At 34.2% G+C, this 27,185-nt stretch overlaps 1 protein-coding gene across 2 annotated transcripts; it reads right to left on the bottom strand.

Annotated features, from left to right (window-relative positions):
* Window positions 1-4,631: 4,631 nt before the first annotated feature.
* On the bottom strand, window positions 4,632-27,185 carry LOC138713269 (glycerophosphodiester phosphodiesterase 1). Of its 2 annotated transcripts, none has more exons than XM_069845232.1 (6): window positions 26,399-27,185; window positions 20,401-20,576; window positions 19,941-20,046; window positions 17,133-17,225; window positions 14,096-14,325; window positions 4,632-6,924 (listed from the first exon to the last, which is right to left on the bottom strand). In XM_069845232.1, exons 1-6 carry the CDS (start codon window positions 26,723-26,725, stop codon window positions 6,771-6,773), a joined length of 1,086 nt encoding a protein of 361 aa, XP_069701333.1. In that variant the 5' UTR covers window positions 26,726-27,185; the 3' UTR covers window positions 4,632-6,770. The 2 variants fall into 2 exon arrangements, with proteins under 2 accessions (XP_069701333.1, XP_069701332.1); XM_069845231.1 differs by lacking the exon at window positions 14,096-14,325 and adding an exon at window positions 14,370-14,599 and having other exon boundaries at window positions 26,399-26,775.

Here is a 27,185-nt window from a genome sequence, read left to right as displayed (position 1 = left end):
TGGTAAAATAGACAGATACATGTTAAGAAATGCAGCTCCCACTATAATATTTAAATTTTGAAGTTATTTGATGCATGTCATGACAACTACTTTCGTATGTATTAATATTGTTCGTGCCCTTGTGGTAAAATAGACAGATACATGTTAAGAAATGCATATCCCACTATAATATTTAAATTTTGAAGTTATTTAATACATGTCATGACAACTACTTTCGTATGTATTAATATTGTTCGTGCTCATGTGGTAAAATAGACAGACACATGTTAAGAAATGCAGCTCCCACTATAATATTCAAATTTTGAAGTTATTTCATACATGTCATGACAACTACTTTCGTATGTATTAATATTGTTCGTGCCCATGTGGTAAAATAGACAGACACATGTTAAGAAATGCAGCTCCCACTATAATATTTAAATTTTGAAGTTATTTAATACATGTCATGACAACTACTTTCGTATGTATTAATATTGTTCGTGCCCTTGTAGTAAAATAGACGGATAGATGTTAAGAAATGCAGCTCCCACTATAATATTTAAATTTTGAAGTTATTTAATACATGTCATGACAACTACTTTCGTATGTATTAATACTGTTCGTGCCCTTGTGGTAAAATAGACAGATACATGTTAAGAAATGCAGCTCCCACTATAATATTTAAATTTTGAAGTTATTTCATACATGTCATGACAACTACTTTCGTATGTATTAATATTGTTCGTGCCCATGTGGTAAAATAGACAGACACATGTTAAGAAATGCAGCTCCCACTATAATATTTAAATTCTGAAGTTATTTCATACATGTCATGACAACTACTTTCGTATGTATTAATATTGTTCGTGCTCTTGTAGTAAAATAGACAGATACATGTTAAGAAATGCAGCTCCCACTATAATATTAAAATTTTGAAGTTATTTAATACATGTCATGACAACTACTTTCGTATGTATTAATATTGTTCATGCCCATGTGGTAAAATAGACAGACACGTGTTAAGAAATGCAGCTCCCATTATAATATTTAAATTTTGAAGTTATTTAATACATGTCATGACAACTACTTTCGTATGTATTAATATTGTTCGTGCCCATGTGGTAAAATATACAGATACATGTTAAGAAATGCAGCTCCCACTATAATATTTAAATTTTGAAGTTATTTAATATACGTCATGACAACTACTTTCATATGTATTAATATTGTTCGTGCCCATGTGGTAAAATATACAGATACATGTTAAGAAATGCAGCTCCCACTATAATATTTAAATTTTGAAGTTATTTAATACGTGTCATGACAACTACTTTCGTATGTATTAATATTGTTCGTGCCCATGTGGTAAAATAAACAGATACATGTTAAGAAATGCAGCTCCCACTATAATATCCTTGTTTCTTCTGCTGTCTGATTTTGTCGGGATGCAGCTATGTCCTGTCCATTCTGCTATCTCAATCGGGACACACCTATGCCATGCTTAAGCCTACTAATCGAATGTGGGGCAAAATTATGCCATACCGAGTAACTCAGCGCCTTAGAAGGAGCAGGTGGGTGGAGTGGTATCTGTCCAGTTGGGACAAACAAGGCTCAGTCATTGGACGGTCGGTTCCGTGTCGAGGATTGGTTGTAAGAGTGGGAGAAAAACTCGCATTTCTTGTTCAGATCGTCTCCTGAAATGCGAACAATAGAGAATAGGAAGAGAACAATGGAAAGACAAGAATGAAGTGGTTGGATCGGATAAGAGACAACTTAAATGCAAGAGGAATGGAATGGACAACAATGATGAGTAACAATTCTTGGGGGGATAGGGATGTCTGGAGGAGGCTAAGTCAGATGACCCGTATAAATGGAAATGTCCAATAGAGGAAGAGAAGAGAAAATTTTATAGTAAGTGGGATTGTTCTAGTCTATAGTCTATATAATCGAGCTTTTCTTAATTTAGTATGAAATTTAAGTACCTTTTTTTAAATGAGTCGGTTTCACTTTTTTCACTAAATTCTGGATTGTTGAAAGCCAGGATATTTTCGTAGAAATAGCGGACGACAATTTTTGTACGATTTCTTTGTAATATATGTATCACAAACAGGGTTGCCAGATGTCCCGATTCGATGGGACATGTCCGGATTTTCATATAAAAATCCCGAGTCCTGCTTTGATTCGAGACGGGATGCAAAAAGTCCCTCCTTTAGAAAATTAACATTACTTGTATAATTTTATCATTACACAGTAACTATTTCCTTCTAGACCTAAATAATTACATTAAACAAATTAAGTTTCTTAACAATGTAGGTATGCACATTGGGGGGGGGGGGGGGACAATATTTTAGCAAGTGTAAGGTTTGTAACAGCGAAAGTATACTGTACGTTAAATGATGGGTTTGGAGCAGTAATATGCCTAGTCACAAAATAAATATCAATTTAGGTATCAATAAATGTTATGTCATGTAATCAATTAATAAACACTGAAATTTAAATATTTTGTCACATGTGATGCCATCTTTTGAAATTTGTGCTTTACAAGTTGGAGTTTTCCGAGGTTTTCCCTCAACCATTCGAAGCAAAATTGCTGGGTAATTTTCAGCGTTGGGCCTCGGACTCATTTCGTCTTCATTAGCATCATTTCATTAATCATTTTTAATAGTTACATGTTGACCATTAATAATAAACAGCTGGGGAATCTATGAGACAAAACTATTACAATTAAGTCATTAAGTTAATAATTTGTTGTTGTTTTTGTTTTCTAATGGCCGCAATTTGGGATCATTTAACCCATTTTGCTTCTTGTTTCCCAATAAAGTTGAATAATTTGGCATAACATATTATTACCACAAGCTCTTCAGAAAGATGCCAAAGAAACGTGACGTAACTTTCAGCCAGATAAATATATGTATTTTTTAAAGGCATATTGGTTCTGTTAAGTGCAATGTTAATTGATAAAAGAGTACTGTTCAGTCGATACTTAACATAAAACACAATAAAACATGTTATAACAACATTTAAACAGGTTTAAAAACAAACGTTTTCGCCAATTTTGATTGACATCTTCAGGTCGTGTATGTCAAATAGAACATGTTATGATATGTGAACACTTGGTATATAAAGTTAAAAACAGGAGTTAAAAATATAATAACTTAAAAACAGAGAATAGAACTAGCAAAAAGCCACCATGATGTATGTAGAAGCACTATGTTGAAAGGGGCATGTGTGATCCAAGGGAATGGCGCAACTCTTCCATCATTGCAGGTACAGCTTTCATGACAGATTTAACGAAGCTACGAACAGGTCGGTCGTGTGGCCGGTTATGGAAAGCAGGAAAAATAAAAAAGTTGGAAAAGCATCTTGAATCCATGAGGTCGGCGATACGACTGACCTGTTCGTAGCTTTGTTAAATCTGTCATGAAAGCTGCACCTGCAATGACGGAAGAGTTCCGCCATTCCCTTGGATCACACATGCCCCTTTCAACATAGTGCTTCTACATACATCGTGATGGCTTTTTGCTAGTTCTATTCTCTGTTTTTAAGTATATTATATTTTTAACTCCTGTTTTTAACTTTATATATCAAGTGTTCACTTATCACAACATGTTCTATTCGACATACACGACCTGAAGATGCCAATCAAAATTGGTGAAAACGTTTGTTTTTAAACCTGTTTAAATGTTGTTATAACATGTTTTATTGTGTTTTATGTTAAGTATCGACTGAATAGTACTCTTTTATCAGATAAATATTGTTTTGCATTTGGAAACATGTACCTACAATATGTTTCTTTATTAAAATTGAAATTTTCAGATGCATATTAGTTTCTTCAACTGTATATAGAGAAATCTTTTTTTTTTTTTTTTTTTTGTACAGTCGTGAAAATGTCAACTCTGCCCATATACATATCACTCTTTCTTTAAGACAAAACTAAGTACTGTATATGATGGAAAAAGGATGTCCCTCCTTAGTAATCTAAAATCTGGCAACCCTGATCACAAATGAAGACTTGCTGTTCTAATGTGCGCGGCACTACCACGAACTAAACTGAACTGCACTGAATGGAAGTCACTTGTAAACTAATGCTCTAAATGTCTCTTCAGAGTGTGTTATCTGTCCATACTACACAACACAAAACCTTCCTACGCTCGAGTCAGGAGAAATGTACACACTATTTCCTTGGCAGTCACATTTGATCTATAACAGTAAAAGGCCAATGGCATTTATCTGAATGAAACCTGTTTCTTGACGACTGCTCTGTATTATGACTAAAACAAAACTTTCACAAAAACCAGATCTATCAAGAAATCTTGTGGAATGTACTTGTCAAGACATCAATGCTATTTGCTATGTTTTGTTACAAATGCTAGTTTCTATATTCTACGGTTGTATAAAATTTATCATTTTCGACTAGATTTATAAAACTGCCATTTATATTTGTCACAGATTCTGTATTTTAAATATGGAAATTAATTAAATGTTTTGGAATGCATGTTATAAATATTAATTAGTGGAATTTTGTTGTCTGACAGTGACAGCTATTAAAAGAAAATACAGTAAACTCTCGATATAACAAATCTTTATATTTTTATTACTATTATTATTATTATTATTATTATTATTATTATTATTATTATTTATTTATTTATTTTTTTTGTGGAAGAATGTCTTACATAATGAGATAAAATGTAGTCCGGTGAGACGCGATTACGTCATTTCGTGTCATGAAATGGTCATGATGATTGTTCACCAGTCTCAGCATGCCATATGTAGTGAGATAAAAATGTGTGTGTGTGTGATTAATGCCTACCCACTTCACTTACGTGATTCGGGTTCCGCACACTGCGGATACTATCAACCAGAGGTCTGCATCGGACGTTTTCGCTTGAGTGCCAAGTAGTTCATAGCATAATCTGATAGGTAGTGCACATGCATGATGGGTAAAATTATCGCGAGCGATAAATCCTTGAACTGTATAAGCCGAGCGTTAGGCATTCGTTCTTGTTACTGGCAAGAAGAACACTGTCAAAAATGGAGAGCGAGCTAAAAGATGTAGTGAAGTTGAAACTACTCAACAAGGAATACAAGTTAAGTCCTAAAGAAGGCATGAAGAATGATGTGTGGGACAAATTCTTACTTGTGATACTTAGTGTATCAATCTTTGCGTCTGTAACAGTTGTGCAGCATGATTATTCGTTTTATTATATTTTCTGTGACGTTATCTCTGTACTAATATTGTTTTTAATCTACTGCTATATCAATAATATTTTGTAAAACGTTTCTACATTGTCGCAGTATATAGGCGGAACACTATGTATGGACCTATCCTATTATATATGTGGTAAATCAAATATTGAATAATTATTAATTAGCAATAATAACTGTATATCGAAGTTTTTCATACTATTTTATTTATAACTCCATGTTACTGTTTTGGTATGTTCCATTAGACATTTGTCATAAATGCAGAAAATAAAGCCTTATTTTTACGGTGTGAGCAAAACAGATCTGTATCTTATCTGTCGCCTTCCATATAGGATAAGATATGTCAGTGAGATGACCTTGTACTGTGCTTCTATTTATTACGAGCGTATCACGACAGATCTTATCTCACTCGAGGATGCGACATTTGACCGAGTTCAAGCGAGCGATTTAACTCCAATGCAGCACTCTGCTATCTTTTTTTTTTTTATTTTATTGGGTTATTTTACAACGCTGTATCAACATCTAGGTTATTTAGCGTCTGAATGAAATGAAGGTGATAATGCCGGTGAAATGAGTCCGGGTCCAGCACCAAAAGTTACTCAGCATTTGCTCGTATTGGGTTGAGAGAAAACCCCGGAAAAAACCTCAACCAGGTAACTTGCCCCGACCAGGATTCGAACCCGGGCCACCTGGTTTCGCAGCCAGACGCACTCTGCTATCAATAGTGACATATGCCTTCCCTTCATATGCACTGCGGAGAGATTTGGGTTTTAACCCAGGCATATTGGTGCACAATTTAGTAATTAGAAGTTGTGCACCATCATCTCTCCTAGTTCCTGACCCTGCCAGGAATCGAACCTGGGCCGGCTAGTCTATAGGCAGACATGCTACCACAGAGCTAACTCGGCAAACTGAGATAAAAAAGGTACATTAGTCCTGCATGACGTAGTGATCTGTTAATTTATGTCGGTATCAGAGAAATGGTATCTACATTTAGAATGTAACATTAATATGTTCAAATTATAGTATTATATTTCAAAATATTATTGTTTTAAAAAATTGTTGATCTAACAGACTTTCGATTTAACTGACACTCTTTCCGCCAATAATCCGTTAAATCGAGGATTTACTGTATAGTCAATGTGAATATTTTGAAGATGGTCTCTTGTATGAATTTCAAGGCTTTGGAGCATACGAGATAAACCAACATATTTTATGAACAAAGAATTAATTTGAATTAGTTAAAATGCAATCCTACAATGAAAATTGGATATGTGTGGTTTTAATAACAATTATTTTTATTATTTTTTACAACTTTTTGACTGTAAAGGACCTATAATAAATATTTCAAATCAGCAATACACAAATAAATCTGTGAGTCGTGTAATCTGCTTATAGAAAAATGTATTTAGTCACAAGATTACTGACCAAACAGATAAAAATGATAACTTATTTGCGTATTTAATACAAATTTCCATTTATATGGAAGACATGCAAATATGAACTTTATAAAATTCTTTGACTTCATGCTTGGGAGGAACTAAATATAATATAGATGCAATATACTTCAACATAAAGGGAAATCAAGAAAACTTCAGTCCATTCTCCTCGCCGATTAGTGTGTCTGTAAGATATGAAACCTTAAGAATACGGGAAAAGTACTGCTTTTCCAAAGGTAGATTGACTGTCCACGGCATAACTCTTACACCACGCTCCTTCCAGCGACGAACAACTTCTCTGAAAAAAATAAAACATTTATATCAGTATTTCATTTTAATATATCAACAAAATTAAGCATTACAATTCGCAGCATATCAGCTACACAAAACCCTCTGTAGAAATCAGAACTCCATCATGGATAAAGAACATTTGCTATAATGCCCAGCAATAAAGAAAATAGATGCTGTTTATCATTGCAGCTTACCAAATACTATTGGAATGGAGAATGGAACAAATCCAAGATTCTTAGCATCAGTCAACAACAACAACATATTTGAAAAAAAAAGAATGTAGTAGGTCATGTTGGGCACCATTTCGAAATCTCCCGTATTTTCATTTTCAAAAGCTGGCAACCATACCCTAATTTAATATATTATAACTTATTTTGTTATAAAAATTATTGATAGAAGAGGGAAATCTAAATTAGTGCAAAATGAAGGCAGCATATATATCTTCTACTGCAATGCTAATCATCATCATCATCATCCGCAAATTTCTAGCGCAATAATTAATAACAGATCCCTATTAGAAACAACACCACCAAATTTCTTGGCTTAAAAATCGGTAATGTGTTAAACTGGAAAAATCATATTAAAGAAATTACCCCCAAAGTAAATTCAGCTCGTTTTGCTATTAGATCTATGCAAAAGACAGTAAATATCAATACCTTAAAAGCAATATACTTTGCATACTTCCACTCGGTAATGAGGTTTGGAATAATATTCTGGGGAAATTCCACAGATAGTAACAATATATTTCTATTACAAAAAAGAGTAATTAGAATAACAGTAGGAGCCAAATCTAGGGAATCGTGTAGGACTATTTAAAAAAAACTACAAATAATGCCCATGGCTTGTCAGTATATCTTTTCATTAATAATCTTCCTCGTATGCAATCGTGAAAACTTTGTAACTAATTCAACAGTTCATAGCATAAATACACGTCAAAAAAATGACTTTCATACTCCATCGGCAAGTCTATCATGCTATTAAAAAGGAGTGCGTTATATGGCAGTAAAAATTTTTAATAGCCTCCCTATCGATATAAAAAATGAAACTCAAAACATAAAATTATTTATGTAATTTCTCACGCCTCTGTAGGTCAGACGTCTCAATAGGGCCTTCTCAGAGCACTTCCTCCTCTCTCTATTTTTATATGTAAAAGTGGAACAAGATGCGGGAGCAGTTCGTGTATCTCCGGATGACGTCATTGACCGCGAAGTTTGAATAAACATCTGCAACCGCTACGATGTTGTGTCCATCTTCGAGGAAAGGATGTCCTTATTACCGCAAATGTATGAAGAAATAAAAGTGTCATAGGGAAAGCGAAATTGTGGGAGTCGCAAGTTTCAGTGGGTAACTGTTACCATTTTATTAATCTAAAATTGTTACCTAATTTGAATCAAGACCAATGTAACAAACATAATAAAGTACTGGAGGACTTGAGAAAGGAATTTGAGGTCAGATTTAAGATTGTTTGTGAATTTCTAAGATGTTTTGGTTATTTTTAATTATTGAAAACATCACGAATTATATTATTTAACTATTATTGTAATTAATATATTAATATTGACGTATCATAAAAATACGTACTTTAACAACCAACAAGTTTAATAAGTTTAATTGTAATTTTATTATTATTTAATTGAATTTTATTTCATTAAATATAGTGTAAACTTAAAAAAGAGAGAGATACCAAAAACCATTTACTAGAAATGAAGTATTGTTGTTGTTTAGTCAACTGTCCGAAGACAGGTCTGAACCTCACAAGTGATACCAACAAGGCACCACTTACAGACAACTAGGCCAGGAGATAATGGGGTAAGGATGGCCAGTTCCTTGTGCTTAAATAATTATGTAACATGTATGGTTCTTCATGCTTCAGATGTCTTATTTTTACTCATTGATATATCATTAGAAAATAAATTTATTACTATTATTATTATTATTGCAAACTACTTAAGAAATTTTATTCCTTCCGAAAATAACAGTCTATTGTGACAATACAACTCAAAAGTGCAGCTTTATGGCATTTCTCCCGCTACAGTTACAACTTAGCTCGCTCATGCTTGTAACATGAATCAGCGATCGGCTATCTTCGGGTATTGCGCTTATCTCTTGTGCTGACTACGCTATCTACATTCGCTCTCTGTAACAACTTTCATGCGTTGGCCTTGAGACGCCTGCTGTAGGTGAATTCATGACATTCAATAACACTTCATGAAATTGATACTAAAATTTTGTGTTGTACTAGTAGACTATATTGTATATCTCGTCTGTATATATTTCATCTAGACTGTGACTATAAATTAAGATTTTATAATAATATTAAGTTTTTTGATTTGTTCCATATTCTAGCTGTAAGCATGTATGAATACCATGGAATGTTAATAAATACAATACAATTATGGAATTGGCATCCTTTAAAAGTAAAAGTATTTGATGAAGAGGATGTTGATTTGTTTGTTTCATAGTTTGTTTATAACGAACTTATGATGTTTCTCATTAATTTGTACATAGTGTTTCAGTGAGGATAAGCTGTCACTACCTTCTAAATATTCTCCATACTAATTAGGAATCAAATGTGACAATATCGTCATTGTTCCTGCAGTAACTCCTATGTGACATATTTATCGATTTTCAGATTTTTGCTCTATTAAATAACTTAAATAGTGATACAGCAAATAATAAAATCCCCTATATGTAATTATATTTCTTTCTTTTAGAAATGTAAGAATTCACAATCTCCTATGTACCATTGCTATAGAATAAATAAATGTGTTTTTTCTTCCTACTGAAAAATTTTATATTTTGAACATAGCAGTTATTGCAGGAACAACGACGATATGCAGACACTTACGAATCAGGTGCAACAAGATTATTTCGACAATATTACAGTGATAGATGACTGTGATTGGTTGAAACTGAACAAATTCTTATACAGGATTGATGACTGATTGCATGAGCAAAATAATCGTCGAAATTCCATTAAACAGTCATTTTTGCTGATCACGTACCAGTACATTTCTCCTGGATGATTAACAAACACACAATCTCAAACATCCAGTCTTGCACCTGAGAGTTTCGTAATGTTGAGAGTCACATGTGGCCCGTCCTGGACTTCTAAGATTCACAGTATTCATGACTGATTAGTGAAAGGTTGAATGGCAGCTCTAAGTGAAGTTCGTTGACTGTTTGCAGCTAGAATGATTATTCTATTTTATGTGAAATCCCTTCAAGAAAAAGTGCTGTGGATGAAAACGCAGTAAAGATATCGACATTAGTTTTATAGCTTGCAGTCACCATAATGTGACCTTACCTTATCTTTTGTTAGGAAGAAAAATGGAAAGAGACTGGAACTAAGGACAAGTTAGGTTAGTTCTAAGCACTTCAACCCAAACGGGCCGATTATACTGACATTACATTGAATACTATTGTCTAACCAAAATTGCTACTGCCCTCAAATCAACAAAAGCATTTTATATTCTGTCTCATTATTTTCTAATAATAGGTCACTTTATTCCTATGCTAACCCTCCATGGTTAATTCTCCTTCAAGACATCCATTACGATTACCAGACAATGCTATCAAATAAACACTTTAAAATTATGTTTTATTTAATGACGCAAATGCCGAGGTTATATCAGCGTCGCCGGTGTGCTGGAATTTTGTCCTATCAAGCTGTGCCGGGGTCGGACCTGCAACCTCGGGCACAAAGGCTAGCACTCTACCGACTGCGCCACTCAGACCGACAGTAAACACATTAATGGATTCACTGAATGCTTATGAAACATCTATTATCACACTCAATGCCAATATCAATATATGAAATTTCTGTAATCAACAGTGGCGAATTTCTTAAGAGGCTTTTAAGACAGTCATTCCAGGATGGAGAGTTCAATACGAGGCTTGTGGCAGAAGCCTCTAAAGGCTAAAGACCTCGACTCGCAAGCTTGAGGGGGAACCGAGGAGGGGGTATCGATTTGCCACATCTCAGTACGTTTCGCTATATTGGTTGTTCTTTGAATGTGCTGCATTGTTAAGTGTTATTAATTTTGTGTAAAATGGTTCATACTGAGAGATCATTGAGGTCATTATTTATAGAATTAAAAGAGAAACCATTTTCCAATTGGATGTATGAAACAAAATGTGCTTAAATAGATAGGAGATCGACACCACATCTACATATTAAAAATAGTAGATGGAGGAAGACAAAATAGAAATTTTCATGGTATAAGGAATATCCCTAGCTAACAGGTGCTCTGGACAAATAAGTTACATTGTTTTATCTGTTTTCTGTATAGCTTAAGGCTTTTGGTCGTAAATGACTGATATTTCTTTTTGATCTGGTAGTACCTGTGTACATCCACTGCATTGACTGTAGCGTGATTTTAACATTTGTATACGAATTTATAGAATTTTTACATATTGTTGTTTTTGTTATTTTAGTCAACTGTCTGAAGACAGGTCTAAACCTCACAAGTGATACCAACAAGGCACCACTTATGAGGCAACTAGGCCAGAAGATTATGGGGTAGGTGGCCAGTTCCTTTCCCCTCCAATCGCCAATTAGATACACATTACACTAATCAGATTTCAGATGCGTAGAAACAATGAACGGTGATTAGCAATAGTGATCCAAGTGCCAAAAACCTGTTTCGAGATATTGGCCAATGAAATAAATCTTTTTTGATAAAACATTTTATGCAAGAAGTATTATAACGTTCATACTATTACAAAAAATAGCACAAATAATACCAAAAAAGGGCTAACCAATTTTTAATAAGAGACCAGCAGTTGAATTAATATTTCAGAGCAAAATAAATGAATGAATTTTATGCAATAAACGAATTTTTGCTTATAAATAGGAGAAAAATTCAGATATTGCATTCTTGATTTTTTCCGAGTTAAATTATAGTCCCGTCGCTCTAATTTCTGGCAGCCAATCGTGTTGCAGGTCAGCTACATTTAAACGTGTGTGTCTTGTGATTTGCTGAGGAAGATGTTATTCATTTCTTAAGGCTCGATAAATACTTAATATAATCGCCTGCCATTTTGGCTCTTTCGTTGGCGTTCGCAGAAAGCACACAAAGACGTTATTTGCCACTCAATTATTTGCTGAATTACAGTGCGTTTGATTTATTATCATAGGAGCAACGACATGATAATGTTGAACGGTGTGGCAAATAGATTCCTTGTATGGTAACTCGGCAACGAAAGAACAAAAATGGCGAACGATACTACCTACCTAGACTTTATAGAGCCTTCACTTCCTTAGACGTAAGAAAAGAGGAGGAGTCATGCTGGGAATAACAGCGTCACGGCTATAGCATGAAAATATCTAATTTTTTTCAATTGTCGGTTGGTCTATTATTGCGTAACTTCGTTCAATTGTTCTTCTTCTGACACATATCGTCAAGTGAGATGTACTGTCTGATAGTAGATGTTCATATCAGCCAGAACCTCAATCAGAGGCAAAGGAAGTAAAATACAGGAGTAACTTTACAACTGGCAGGATTCTATATTATATGTTCATTTTCAACTAATATTTCAAAACGATAAATAATCATACAGTCTCACAAAGTAACACAGTGGTGGATGCACTTTAAGGGTCGTATTCATAGACGAGACTTTGGACCAAAGTTGACTTTGGAAAGTACAAAGTCACCATTTTCCTATTCACAGTCGACACTTTGAGGAAAGTAAACTTCAATCGTGACTTTACTTCGAAGTCGCCGATAATCTAGACTTTGACTTTGACTTTCGTTCGTGACAAAAGGAAAATGACTGATATTTGGGAAATTGTTGAATTTGCCGAGAATATTGAAGACATCCAGGAGATTAAAGCTGCTCATGTTCCTTAGCGTATTATTATAGGTTAGAAATTAAAATCAAGGTACAGATTTGATAAGTAGACAGTATTAAATATCCTCGTCATGTTTCAACTTTCATTGATGAATAATCAAAAAGGATTATGTATTCCACCAATAAACAATACAAGTTAAAAGTTGTGTAATCAAGATGTAAAATAATACAACTTATTTCATCGCGATTTTACGCTATAGATAAGGATTAATAGCTTAATATTGATTCTTACTATTTAATTCTATAGATGATAGGTTATACAGTTGGAAATGCAGTTAATTTATAATCCTTGCGGTCGTCATAATAATGTTTTCTGCATATTGATTTCAGATAATTTTTAAGTAGTTTTTGCAGACATGCAGGGAGTAACTCAGCCAACAGTCAGCAGGATAATATGTCTCTTCCATAGTCTGTCATTGGTGGAATCTTATCTTCCGTATCTTCACAACAAAATTATTTTACAATGAAATAATTTCAGGGCTTAGTGTGAAACTAACGTATCTACAATAGACCTAGATGTTTATTCAGAACAAAATTCTTAACAGGCAATACTATTTCAGATGAATTATACCATCATGTTTTGTAGTTACGAATTGTGTTACATACAAGACTGTTCGAACTGAATTACGATTTTTTGTGACCAGGTAGAAGAACAAATCATTATCGATTGGTGTAAATACCTAAAAATGTCAATTTCTGTACTTAGTTTCACAATAAGCCCTCGAATAATATTATTCTTATGTAAAGCTGCAAGAACGGTTAGCAACAATGCTTAACATGTACCGATGTTCAATTGTTTCATTGATTTGTGACTCAAAAGATGGCTTTGATTGTGGCAATGCCTACTCTATTTCAACTATCTATTAATTTAATTCGTTTAGAAGGCAGTGATTTTGATTGCCAACATTAGAACAAGATCGTCAAATCTCGACTTACCAAGGTCAAAGTCTCAGAAGTAGTGTCTATGAATAGGACTTTTAACAAAGTTAAACTTTACTACGAAAGTCGACTTTGGGATGTCTACATCCAAAGTCTCGTTTATGAATACGGCCCTAAGAGACCGTGCATGTACAAACCAATTCGAAATACCTGATTGTAATTCGACCGTCTACTCCTGACTGCAATATTCGACTGTCAGGTAGTTCCTGAACACAAATATTAGTTTGCATCTAATAAGCGATAATTGAGCTGTGGTTGGCAATCAATAACAGTCGTCTATAACTGTTTACATCGAGGGCAGCAATTATTTTGAATAGACAACAGTACAAGCACATTAGCAGTTCTTCCACTAGGCTTACTTAGTCATGCAGATGTTTTATACTCACGCTGAAATGGTATCCCTCAATAAGCACACTACTGATGCACCCAGGAAATGGTGATAAATATTGTGCAATGCCCACTCATCCAACAGGTCTACAAAACGAGCTGCGTAATGACGAAAGGGGTCTTTATACCTATATTGGCCATCTCCTTTGGTGCCATTATAGAAGAGTGTTGCAAATCTATGCGATCTCCATGCAAGCATACAGGTGATACCAGGATCTCGATGCCGGACCTGCAGACATGGCCAAGGATTGGGGAGAACAATAAAATACTCACGATGTAATGACGTCCTTGTGAAGGAGTACGACAGAGAGACCCAGCATGTGATGATATAAGTTGTTATATGCCCATTTGTTGATTACGTCTACAGAACGTGCTGCTAACATCGGTGGTAGGCTGTTGTAGCGAGGTCGACCTTCTCCTTCTGCACCAGAATATGATGTGGAAGCATACACGTGTGGTCGCCATGCCAAAGAACTTGTGATGTTATGGTCTCCACGTCGGATCTATACAAGCCATATTATGCAAGGTCCATATGACCACTGACATCAAAATATGAGGAACTCTTATGTGATGAATTGATTCATATTCAAGAAACAACAACTTAATTTACTCAGAGGAATCATGTCACCAAAGTTTGAAAGACATTAAGGAAAAAATGTGAATTTTTATCTTAAGAGTCGACATATGCAGTACCTTAATATGAAATTATTAACCCAGATTTTCCCACCGTCCTTTTTTACGGACAGTTGCAGTGCCTTCGGATATTATGTCATTGTTGGTGTTAGGGACATTTTATAAGTTGTGCGATAATGTTGGTAGTATTTGTTAGCTTTAGAAAATATATGTTCCTTGTTTCAGTTTATTTCAACATTATTTAACCGATTTTTGAGAGTAACTAATGTGATACTGTATTTTTATCACAAAACATTTTTGGGCTTATCTGGGTTTCAATGTATAAAATCTTCAATTTTCGATACTAATTATACAGGATTTTTCAAAAGTAAGAGGTACTGGTATTTTAATTGTTCATATTTTCATTTTCTGTACAATCTTAAAAATTCTAGCACTGTCATATTACACAAGAAATAGGACGTTTTGCATTACCATCCATTGCTATAACTTCATCGTTGCTGCTGTATGTGTCCACCATCTTGTTCTTGTGCAAGTAACAGCTTCTCTTCAACTCACCAGCTGTCGTAGATTTTCTCCAGAACACACTTTCCTTCAGATAATCCCACAATCAATAATCTGCTGGGTTAATATCTGGCATCTTGCAGGTCAAGTTACAGAAAAGTCTAATGATAACATGACCACTAGAATGATCATAAATGAAGTCGTTGCCATGGTGATGCAAAAAATCTCATTTCTCGTGTAATAAGCCAGTGCCAGGATTTTTAAGATTGTTTAGAAAATGAAGAAAATATGAGCAATTAAAGTTACCTCTTACTTTTGACGTACAAAATTTAACATAGTTAGGTGATCTATCTATCTATGGTGCTTCAGTCTGTTTTTGGATCATGGCCTCCCCAATCTCCTTCCTTCACCTTTCCCTATGTCTTGCAGCTGCCTTCCAGTTTTGGAATAAAGAGCAAGCTGGCAGTGTCCCTCATTTGTAACTAACTGCTATCACCAGGGGCCTACTGCATAAAAGAAACTAGTGACAGGTGACAATTTACCAATGTATAGATGACAAATGACAAAATTCAGTAATTTGTGTTGCATAACACAGTTTTACTAATTTGTCACGACTAGCATATTTTACAAATGAAAGGCAGCCAAATTTACAAAATCTGTTTCAAAATATTGCTGAAAAAGTGGTGTTATAATACTAAAATCAGTTTTAAATATTGTTCAGTTTTGCATTAATTTAATTACAAAAAATAAAGACAATACTGTCATAGCCTATGACACATAAAATTGTTGCAAATCTAGTCTTTCGGGTGAAGCTCCTTGTAAAGCAGATTTGCATAATATATACGTCACTGTGTATGTTAACAGAAAACCACAATTCCAAGTCACACAGAGATTGTGTGCACTTGATGTGGGTCTCTGGCATTTCGTCAGCCCACGCGAGTTGTGTGGATATAAAGGGAAAAGTTGATACGGTGTCGGGTGGAGTTTCTGGGTAGCTCAGTTGGTAGAGTGCTGCTACGTACAACCAAAGGTCCTGGGATCGATACCCGGCCCCGGAACAATTTTTCCCTTGAAATTATTCATAAAATTGTTGTTGTAAAAATAGAGCAAAATATTTTGGCATCATATTTCTCAATAAATTAAGTGAAGAAAAGGATAACTTATTATTTGGACAGTTTTCTTCCAATTTGACAAAGAAAGTAAACTCAAATAAATGAGATGAACTTCACATATATGCTCAATTAATTGGTATGGTGCCATAGAATAAGGATTGGAAATATAAGAGAGACACAAGTTGGCCGAACTTTAGGAAAGGAGCTGTGGTATGTATTTACATATTATCTTCGAAATTAATAATACTGATTTTTTAATTATCATTTTCAAAATACAGTGTTTTATTACTCTTAAAATAGCCTTCTCTTAGTGGCAAACTCCTCTGCAGTATATAAATAAGGTTCTGCAGTAGCAAGCAATGTCTCAAATTTAATTCTTGACACGCGAAATCTTTCTTTAAACAGGAACTCTGGTTGGTAGAAAACGTGCTCGCGATTTTAACTATTTTACAAATGACAAATTTTTATGCAATAATTCGTTGGCAAAACAAATGAAACTGTTAGTAATTATTACTAGTTCTTGTGGTAACAAATTTACAAATACAGATTTATACAACGGAAATAACTTTTTTTTTTTTTTTTTAATTATTTAGTAATTTGTCGCTAGTAAAATAGTAATTTTAGCTTCATGCCACAGCTGTTTGTTTTTCTGCACTATGATTCATTATTAGTTCATGGATATTTAATTGAATGCGAGGGCTAAATGTGAGCTGACAGTGTTTAGCATAGAAAAATAAAAGTTGGAATGATTTTTTTATTTAAAAATTTTTTAAATCTTAATAATACTTACCAAATAAATTAAGAATGGATTAAAAGATGTCACAACAGCCCTCGTGTACATTTCTTTATGAGTCTTGTATGCATTGTGGATCACAGGTACTAGCTGTGGAAATCATAAAATCAATTTTAATTTTAAAAAATAATTTATATAGTACCGTAACTTGGGGTTACTTTGCTCCTGGGGGTTATACACTGCTCCACTTAAATAAAAGGTTTCATCAGTGTCTAGGTTTAAAATCAGCTGATGTATCGTTCTGGGATAGTTTTATTAATACCATCATCTTAAAATTCGCAGAACTGCAGTAAATCATTATCAGTCTGCCATTTTGGATTTTCAACATGCTGAAAACCAGACTTATGTTCTAATGCACAGAAAAGGCATACAATGCTCCGTAACAAATATTCCATCTTTTAGTGTTGGTTTTGAAGACTGGTGCAAAGTTTCCCCATCATATAGGTAACTTTTCTCCACATTTTAAAAAATATAATAGGAGGAACCCAAGTATTTTTTGTTGAACATAGTAATATCAATACCTTCTATTTAACCCAAATTAGTTAATAAAATTATCAAAAACATAGTAATTTCGTAAAAATGTAATTTTCTAAGCCTATTTTAATTAAAATATAAAATAGTAGAGCAAAGTGACCCCAAGTTACAGTACATTATTATTTTATCACTTCAATTATTTGCCTTGGGGAAGCTACATCACACACATATTAGCATCTATTTCTGTAATGCAGATACTTACAATAGGTCTTAATTAACTCATAACTATGAAAGTGTATTTAAATTGACAGTATTTTGATTGAAAAAGAAAACGGGTTAACAGATGAAATAAGAAGTTTATTTTTATTTTATGAATTAATAACATGTTTCCACTCATAAGCATTATGTTTCAATATTTCATATTGCATGTTTGACAAAGTAATTTTGTTTGTCTTAGCATAGTTGATAATTATTACTTTTCGGCCCCTTGTTAGAAAGAAGTCACCTTTCATACTATTGTATATACTTTTCTGTTTGAAGAATTTAGATTTACCAGTACGTAAAGGTATATGACTCCATTAAGAGAGAAGTTTTATACAATATTCTTATTGAATTTGGTATTCCCAAGAAACTAGTTCGATTAATTAAAATGTGTATCAGTGAAACGTACAGCAAAGTCCGTATAGGCCAGTTTCTATCTGATTCTTTTCCAATTCACTGCGGGCTAAAGCACCTTTACTTTTTAGCTTCGCTCTAGAATATGCCATTAGGTAAGTTCAGGCCTAGATAGGTTGGCCTTATAGACTTTGACGTTCACAACTTTTGTCAGGTTTACTATGCTGCAATCTAGTTGTTACATAAGGAGTCACGTCATAATTCCCATTTGAATTGCATTAGTGACTGTATTGTCATATCGTGTTCATTTATGGCAGACAGGTGGCGATCCTGGCAGTTGTTCTCTTCAAAGTGCTAATGATTTTAACATAGCGATGACCTATCTGTTACATGATCTAGGGTTCAGGATAACAGAGAGGGATTGAAATTGAACAGGTTACATCAGTTTCTTGTCTATACAGATGACGTGAATATGTTAAGAGAAAATTCACAAACGATTACGGAAAATACGGAAATTTTATTTGAAGCATGTAAAGCGATAGGTTTGGAAGCAAATCCTGAAAAGACAAATTATATGATTATGTCTCATGACGAGAATATTGTACGAAATGGAAATATAAAAATGGAGATTATTTTATCTTTTGAAGAGATGGAAAAATTCAAATATCTTGGAGCAACAGTAACAAATATAAATGACACTCAGAAGGAAATTAAACACAGAATAAATATTATTCGGTTGAGAAGCTTTTGTCATCTACTCCGCTGCCAAAAAATCTAGAAATTAGAATTTATAAAACAGTTATATTACTGGTTGTTCTGTATGGTTGTGAAACTTGGACACTCACTTTGAGAGAGAAACAGAGATTAAGGTATTTGAGAATAAGGTTTTAGGAAAATATTTGGGGTTAAAAGGAATGAAGTTAAAGGGGAATGGACAAAGTTACACAACGCTGAACTGCACACATTGTATTCTTCACCTGAGATAATTAGGAACATTAAATCCAGACGTTTGAGATAGGCAGGCCATGAAGAACATATTGGCAAATCCAGAAAAGCATATAGTCTTAGTTGGGAGGCCGGAGGGAAAAAGAGCTTTGGGGAGGCCGAGATGTAGATGGGAGGATAATATTAAAATGGATTTGAGGGAGATGGGATATGATGATAGAGACTGGATTAATCTTGCACAGGATAGGGACCAATGGCGGGCTTATGTGAGGGCGGCAATGAATCTGCGGGTTCCTTAAAAGCCATAAGTAAGTAAGTAGGCCTACGTAATTTAAGAATTGTGTATACCTGTACTTCTTTATCTTATGATTCACAATAAATAATCTATTTATTTCTTGTCCTTTTCAATAAAGCCTGGTTGGACTCTAATTAACAAACCTATTTTGCTATCCAATTTTTTTTTTTTCAGTCCTGTTAGTAATCTGTGTGAGTGTATACTTGTGACAAAACATAACAGCCTTCTGTCCTGGAAGGAAGGTCATAAATACTCACCCTCTTTATTACTTTTGTAAGAGTTTCCACAGTGGGCAACACCCCATTCTTATAGCACTCATATATTGTATATCTAAATAAATCGTGAGTGAAATCGATGAGGGTAGTAATGAAGTGGTATAAGGGAAGGCTCAAGGCTCTTCATATATGTATGCATCACGTATGAATATACGTAATATTAAACAAGACTGTATAATTTTGTGGAAAACAGAAACTTACCTTCAAATCATCACCTTTAAGGTCAATAAACATCCGTAAACCAAGATGAAGGCATTCTTTCACAACATCTTCAAATAAAGGAATTCGTTCTCCTCCATATTTATGCCTATCCAAGAAAATTAAAACACATAAGTTTAATTAAAGATGAAGTGTTTAAAACAATGCATTCTCAACAGACATGATAATTCATAGCATAACAGGTGTAACAGAGTCACTCATGACCTACCAATCAACTGCCAATTTCATGGCAACAGAGATGCGTGATCATCCAACCACATATGGGGGTAAAAAGTGGTTAGCACACTGATCCTCCCAGCTGTTGAAGCCAGTTTTCTAAACCGAACTATGCTATGCTACACTTTCCTCCCATGATGGATGGGAACCGTTACCATGTATTGGCCAAATTTTCACGAGTTCTCAAGGCATAAACTTAGTGATAATTGGATATAAACTTAGGTACCTCATTGGGTGCTTTTCTGATATGTCCAGCTGCTTTAGCTCTTCCCAGGTCATATTGTTTATTCTACCAGTAGCATCAGTCATCCTATCCACTGTATCATCATGGAATACTATCGGTACTTGATCTTTGGTTAGAGCAACATCAAATTCCACTGCAGTCATACCTTTCTCTTTGGCCTGCGAAACATGAAGGAATTAATATTGTATACAGGGGCGGCTCTACAATAAGAACTGCAGAACTGCAGAACTGTAGAACCGCCATTTAAATGGACCTGAAAAAATTAAAAATATAAAACATGCTTTTATGTAATGTAGTTCATTGTTTCATTTATTTTTCCAATTCATTCTCCTTCGATTCGAGATTTTACTGTCTGTAGGAGCCTTGAACTGCTCGAGAATTTTAGCTGTAGTGTACTTTTCGGATCTGTGATCGGCAGTTCCTGAAGCTCAACACAGGGTAGTCGGCAGCAGAAAACTGGTTTTCTTCACCGTCTCATAAGACTGCATTAGAGCTGCAACTGAAGCAGTTCTCTCCGAATATACGAAAGAACCGCCAACACTCTCGTCTCTTTATGACCTGCGTTAGAACACATAGGCTTCTGGACTACTTACTGTATATCAGTACAGTTCCAATGTGTTATAGTACTGTGGGTGGTGTGATGTGATTAGTCAGTGAGTCTAAGGAAATATTTTATATTAAAATTGAAAGAAATGAAAACCTAATTGACCAACCCTTTTCGAAATTAAAAGAGAAATTGCATGTTAACTTAAGAAATTAGGACGTCCTACACAAAATTTAAATATTGAAATTTCTGGAAAAAGTCGAGGAAATCATGTAGCCTACTAGTCATTTTAATACCGAAATTGTAATGGAAACAATTGGTTTTTTGCTGCGCTCATGAAAACGCTTTCTCCCCCACCCATGTATTCTGTTTAGAGGAGAAAATACATGGACAAACACCGGAGTGAAGGATTTAGTTAATTTGATTTAAAAAACTAGAGAAGCATGTGGGGCACATCTCCACAACGTGACTAGTTGTACCAGGTGGGAGAGGTGTAGCACACGGATGGTTGGAGCACAATTTCGGGTGCACAGTCAACTTCGAGAAAGGGCTGTAATTACACGCGTTATCTGATTTAGATGCAATAAACAGCATGCGTTTGCTAAATACGCTATTTTTCATGCAGAACTGCCAACTTTTGTAACCGTGGGCCACTACTGATTGTATAGATTTTCTCTTTTATTTTCCTTGTTTATGTGAAATGTCAGCAGAACATTATTTAGAATTTATTTATATAATTTCAAAAATTTTCAAGATGATAAAAAAATTGAATCAAGATGCTCATTTCACGTAACAGTAGCTGAATTATCATACATTTTATAACTGAGGGGTTGGGTCCAAGAAAGGCACTTCTCTCAAATGCAAATTTTTAGAAAATTGATGTTGAAAATTCAAACCATAATAATGTGATCTATGCACGCTTTTACATTTTGGGTACTCCTGACCTCTGTGATCACAGTAGGCCTATTGAACTACAACGTGGTGATCATATGCATAACAGATCAGAGAACACAATAAAGCATTTTACTCGAAAAGGGTACATCCTCTAAAATGCCCTCCTTGCACCCAGCCCCTCAATTATACTGGTAAAGAAGATTTCAGGTAAATTACAGTATATGTGTTACACCATTAAACATATCCTTAAAACCAAAACAAAAAGAACAGCAACTGAAGTTTTAAAAAATAATGGCTTGTATACGGTACTGTTGCAAAACTTGGGCACTCAACAGAATATAGACCTACAGAAGATAAACTGAAAGTCTAGAATTCTTGAGATAAATAATAATGAGAGAAAATATGTAATCTTACTATGCACAATAAACTATACATACTTAAAATTAATTACGAACGAAATGAAAGTAAAATTTTGCAACAACCAGAACTGTTAATACAATTGAGTAAAGTGATTCATAATTGAAGGATACATACACGATGTGGCAGGTTTAGCTACTGAAGCAAAAGTTAGAGTGTGAAATAGCAAATTAAATGGAATTCCGAGCAAAGGAGAGAAGTGCAAAAACCTCCTCACATTATTTCTGTTATTTGTAACATTATGGCCTAAATAAATGCTCCTAAATGAAAAAAATAACATTGTAAAAAGTAAAAATAAAGTGTTTATATAATTGGTTTTTTACATTAAAGTTATGCTTATCTTTCAGCTAGGCTTATTGTTTGTGAATAAATTTTGTGGATAATTTTACAATATCATTTTCAATTGAACTTAAGACGAAATGAAATTGTTCGGAAGAAAGTCTGAAATATTCCTTAAAATTGGTGGGTTCATTTTCAAGATGTCTTAATATCAGTGAATTAAAAGACCCCTCTGTATATCTATTTCTAAACATGACATTAACTGTCGGTACTTTAAAGATCCGTACTTGTTTATCAAGGCAAAACTTATATTACAACGTTATCATATTGTCATCCACATATATTATCAGCTGATCAGACTTGGTCAACTATATAAAACAATTTACTATCCATCTACGAAGTTCGCCGGTAAAGAAACCACTCTCTGACGATGACCGCTGGCGATTTCAATCGTTGGCGATGTTCGTTCGATGAAGATCGTCGTAGCCAAACCGTAGCTTTATATATTCCCTCACATAATCCACTCTAGCCTTGTGATCTCCTGTCACTTATATATCCCCTCACATAATCTACTCTAGCCTTGTGATCTCCTGTCACTTATCTATCCCCTCACATAATCTACTCTAGCCTTGTGATCTCCTGTCACTTATCTATCCCCTCACATAATCTATTCTAGCCTTGTGATCTCCTGTCACTTATCTATCCCCTCACATAATCTACTCTAGCCTTGTGATCTCCTGTCACTTATCTATCCCCTCACATAATCTACTCTAGCCTTGTGATCTCCTGTCACTTATCTATCCCCTCACATAATCTATTCTAGCCTTGTGATCTCCTGTCACTTATCTATCCCCTCACATAATCTACTCTAGCCTTGTGATCTCCTGTCACTTATCTATTCCCTCACATAATCTACTCTAGCCTTGTGATCTCCTGTCACTTATCTATCCCCTCACATAATCTACTCTAGCCTTGTGATCTCCTGTCACTTATCTATCCCCTCACATAATCTATTCTAGCCTTGTGATCTCCTGTCACTTATCTATCCCCTCACATAATCTACTCTAGCCTTGTGATCTCCTGTCACTTATCTATCCCCTCACATAATCTACTCTAGCCTTGTGATCTCCTGTCACTTATCAATCCCCTCACATAATCTATTCTAGCCTTGTGATCTCCTGTCACTTATCTATCCCCTCATATATTCAAAGCAAACTTCCCCAGATCCTATCTGTTGTGCGAGTTCTACAAAAGGGCGGCACTGCTCTATCCACAACCATAAAATAATGGTATTACTATAAACCTAACCCTACTTAACCTCTCATATAATACTACAAACTAATCTAACCTAACCTAACATATGAGAATACCACACACCTAATCTAACCCAACATAATCTCATATAATACTACATAACTAACCTAACCTTTCATATAATGCTACACACTTAATCTAACCTAACCTAACCTAACCCCATATAATACTACACATCTAATTTAACCTAACCTTTCATATATTGTTACACACCTAATGTAACCTAACCTAACTTTTCATATAGTGTTGCACACCTAACCTAACCTAACATAACCCCATATAATACTACACATCTAATCTAACCTAACCTTTCATATAATGCTACACAGCTAATCTAATCTAACCTAACCCCATATAATACTTCACATCTAATCTAACCTAACCTTTCATATAATACTACACACCTAATCTAACATAACCTAACCTTTCATATAATGCTACACACCTAATCTAACCTAACGTAATCTTTCACATAATGCTACACACCTAAATCTAACCTAACATAACCTCATATAATACTACACACCTAATCTAACCTTTCATATAATGCTACACACCTAAATCTAACTAACCTAATCCCATATAATACTACACATCTAATCTAACCTAACCTTTCATATAATGCTACACATCTAATGTAACCTAACTTAACCTTTCATATAATGCTACACCCTAATCTAACCTAATCTAACTTTTCATATAATGTTATGCACCTAATCAAACCTAACCTAACCTTTCATATAATGTTACACACCTAAATCTAACATAACATAACCTCATATAGCCTATATAAGATATTTTGGCTGGGTTTACAGTAGTTTTCGCAGTGTTGGCATAGTGTCCCTGGAATGGCGTACTACAATTTTGATAGTATATGTATGAAGTAATGACATAATTAAACTACGATCATTTGGTCCAGAGAATTTCCTTTTTTGTTCAAGGATAATTCGTTGAACATGCAATCGTATTTAAATAATTTTATTAAAATATGATCATTTTTGTCCAGGTTTCATTAGCTACATTTTAGTGCAAGGATAATTTCTTTAATATGCTTCTTAAATTGATATTGTATCCAATATATCAGCGGTCATCGGCACAGCACATCTCGGGTTAGCATCTCTTACTTGTGGATAAGAGACCACTACAATGTATTACAATAATTTTGTCCAGGGGAGCATTCTCTTTTGGTACAAGAATGATTTATGTAACATGTTCCTAAATTAGTCTTTTAAATATCGGTACATTCTTTAATAAATCACTGAAAATAAATGTGAATACAGGATGTGGAGTGAGTACGAAATTACTATTTTTTATTTTTTGGCGCATCGAATTTACGTAAATAACGACAAATAAAAACTAACATGCCACATAACATTATTTTAAGAAATACAGGAAACAAGGATGAATAATATTCACCATTCTCAATGATCTCGGGATAGAAAAGAAACGTAATCTATAGAAATTACATACAAATATGCGTGTAATAAACAATAAGCAAAGCATCTTCGATTAATTATTTCAAACCAACGTCAATAATTTCTTATGTTGCCCCCAATTTGCATCATTGTTAACTTATGAAAATTAACATTGCACATAAACACTATTTGAAGAAAGATAGGAGACATAAGTAATATTCATAGTTCTTAATAATCTTTGGATGGAAAATAACAATGAAATATGTATAAAATAGAAATTACATACGGGTGAGCATATAAAAAACAGTACGTAGAATCATATTTGATTAATAAGCTTAAATTACTCCAGGTTTAGTGTAAGAGTGGCCTATATCTAACGTCGTCTCCTAGCAAATTACAGAATTTAAAAACAAAAAAATCATGTTAGAAGAATGAATTTGTATATTTTCTCTGAAACTTTCCAAATATTTGTAGGCTGTCTTTTACATTAGATTGCCGAAAATTGGTTTAGCCTATAGTGCCACATTGGCAGTGATAAAAGTGTGAAATATTCGTTCAGTGGCCGGTGGATATTCTACCTTGGCTTAAAAAAATAAAGCTTCATTTGAATAATTATTTTGTGCAACATTATTAAAATGTCACATCACAAACAATGGACAAGCTGTTATGTTTATGATTATGAAGAAACAAATTAATAATATACGGTAGGCCCTGCTATACAGCACATCTTTCCTATACTAAGCTTATTGGGTTAATATTACAATTTAGTACCAAGGCCTATATATAGTTACATCATAGGATAATATATTAACTACTACTGATAATAGGCATGACGTTCACACGTACACCAAGCTGTTCGAGGTGGCGCAAAGTAATCAAGATACATTTCTAATTTAAATCATTGCATCCAATATGTGGAAGAAAGAGTCATAGGATTATACATATATGTTTTAAAGTTTAGCTCATTAAATGTGTCAAATTTTTACTGTTTTTTTTTTTCGTTGTTACTGGTTGAGACAAGTTGAAATTAAGCTAATTGAGATATGGCTTGCTTTACGTCATGATACGGAAAACAATAGCCTACTCCGTTAAGTTTACCCAATATTATTCTACATACCTGTCTAAAAGCACTTATACTGTTTTCTGGAGCATCTAACGCTGCTCCTCTATGTGCAATGCTCTTCATAACATATAATCCATCTTTAATATCCTTCTTACTGTCATCACGTTCTAGCAGCAAAGGATCTTGGCCCAAAATTTCTTCTACTGTTGCAGGGTCTGGAGGCGGTATTCTTCCAATATGAACTAGAATAAATAATATAATAGCTCCAATACCTGCTGTAGGAATAGTAAAGGTTATAATTTCTGACGAATAGAGCCAAAACCCGTAAATATAAAATGAAGCCTTGATGCAGCTCCATATTACATCTACAACAGCAGCCATGTTGTTTACTTGATCACGGCTTCCTGTGTCACCTAGGTGACAGCCCTGAAGCACAAATGTGTGAAACAAGAAGGGATATCATACGGGTTGTGATACGTACAAGTCTTTACTTCTTTACTACGTGGCAACCAACTCACTGGTGGCAACAAAGTTCTCAACTTCATTTCTTGATATAGAAAGTTGGAACACAGATAATATTAGTTGACAAACGTAAAAGTCAACGAATCTTTCTGACCTTTCTTTCGTAATATTTCGAGTGTCACCAATGGTTACAACAAATTTATATGGGTCACTATATTATTCATAAAACTAATCGAAGAATTCACAATTATTGACGTAATACAAACTAACAACACTGTAGTTGTCTGATTTTTCACGTTAAAAGTTATCAACACCAATACCACAGATAATTCAAATGATCTCTTATGAACCGAAATGCAGGACAATCTTCGAGATTTAT

This window comes from Periplaneta americana, chromosome 14 (assembly GCF_040183065.1).
Source record: "Periplaneta americana isolate PAMFEO1 chromosome 14, P.americana_PAMFEO1_priV1, whole genome shotgun sequence".
Lineage (NCBI taxonomy): Eukaryota > Metazoa > Arthropoda > Insecta > Blattodea > Blattidae > Periplaneta > Periplaneta americana.
This window is presented reverse-complemented; position numbering and strand designations above follow the sequence as displayed.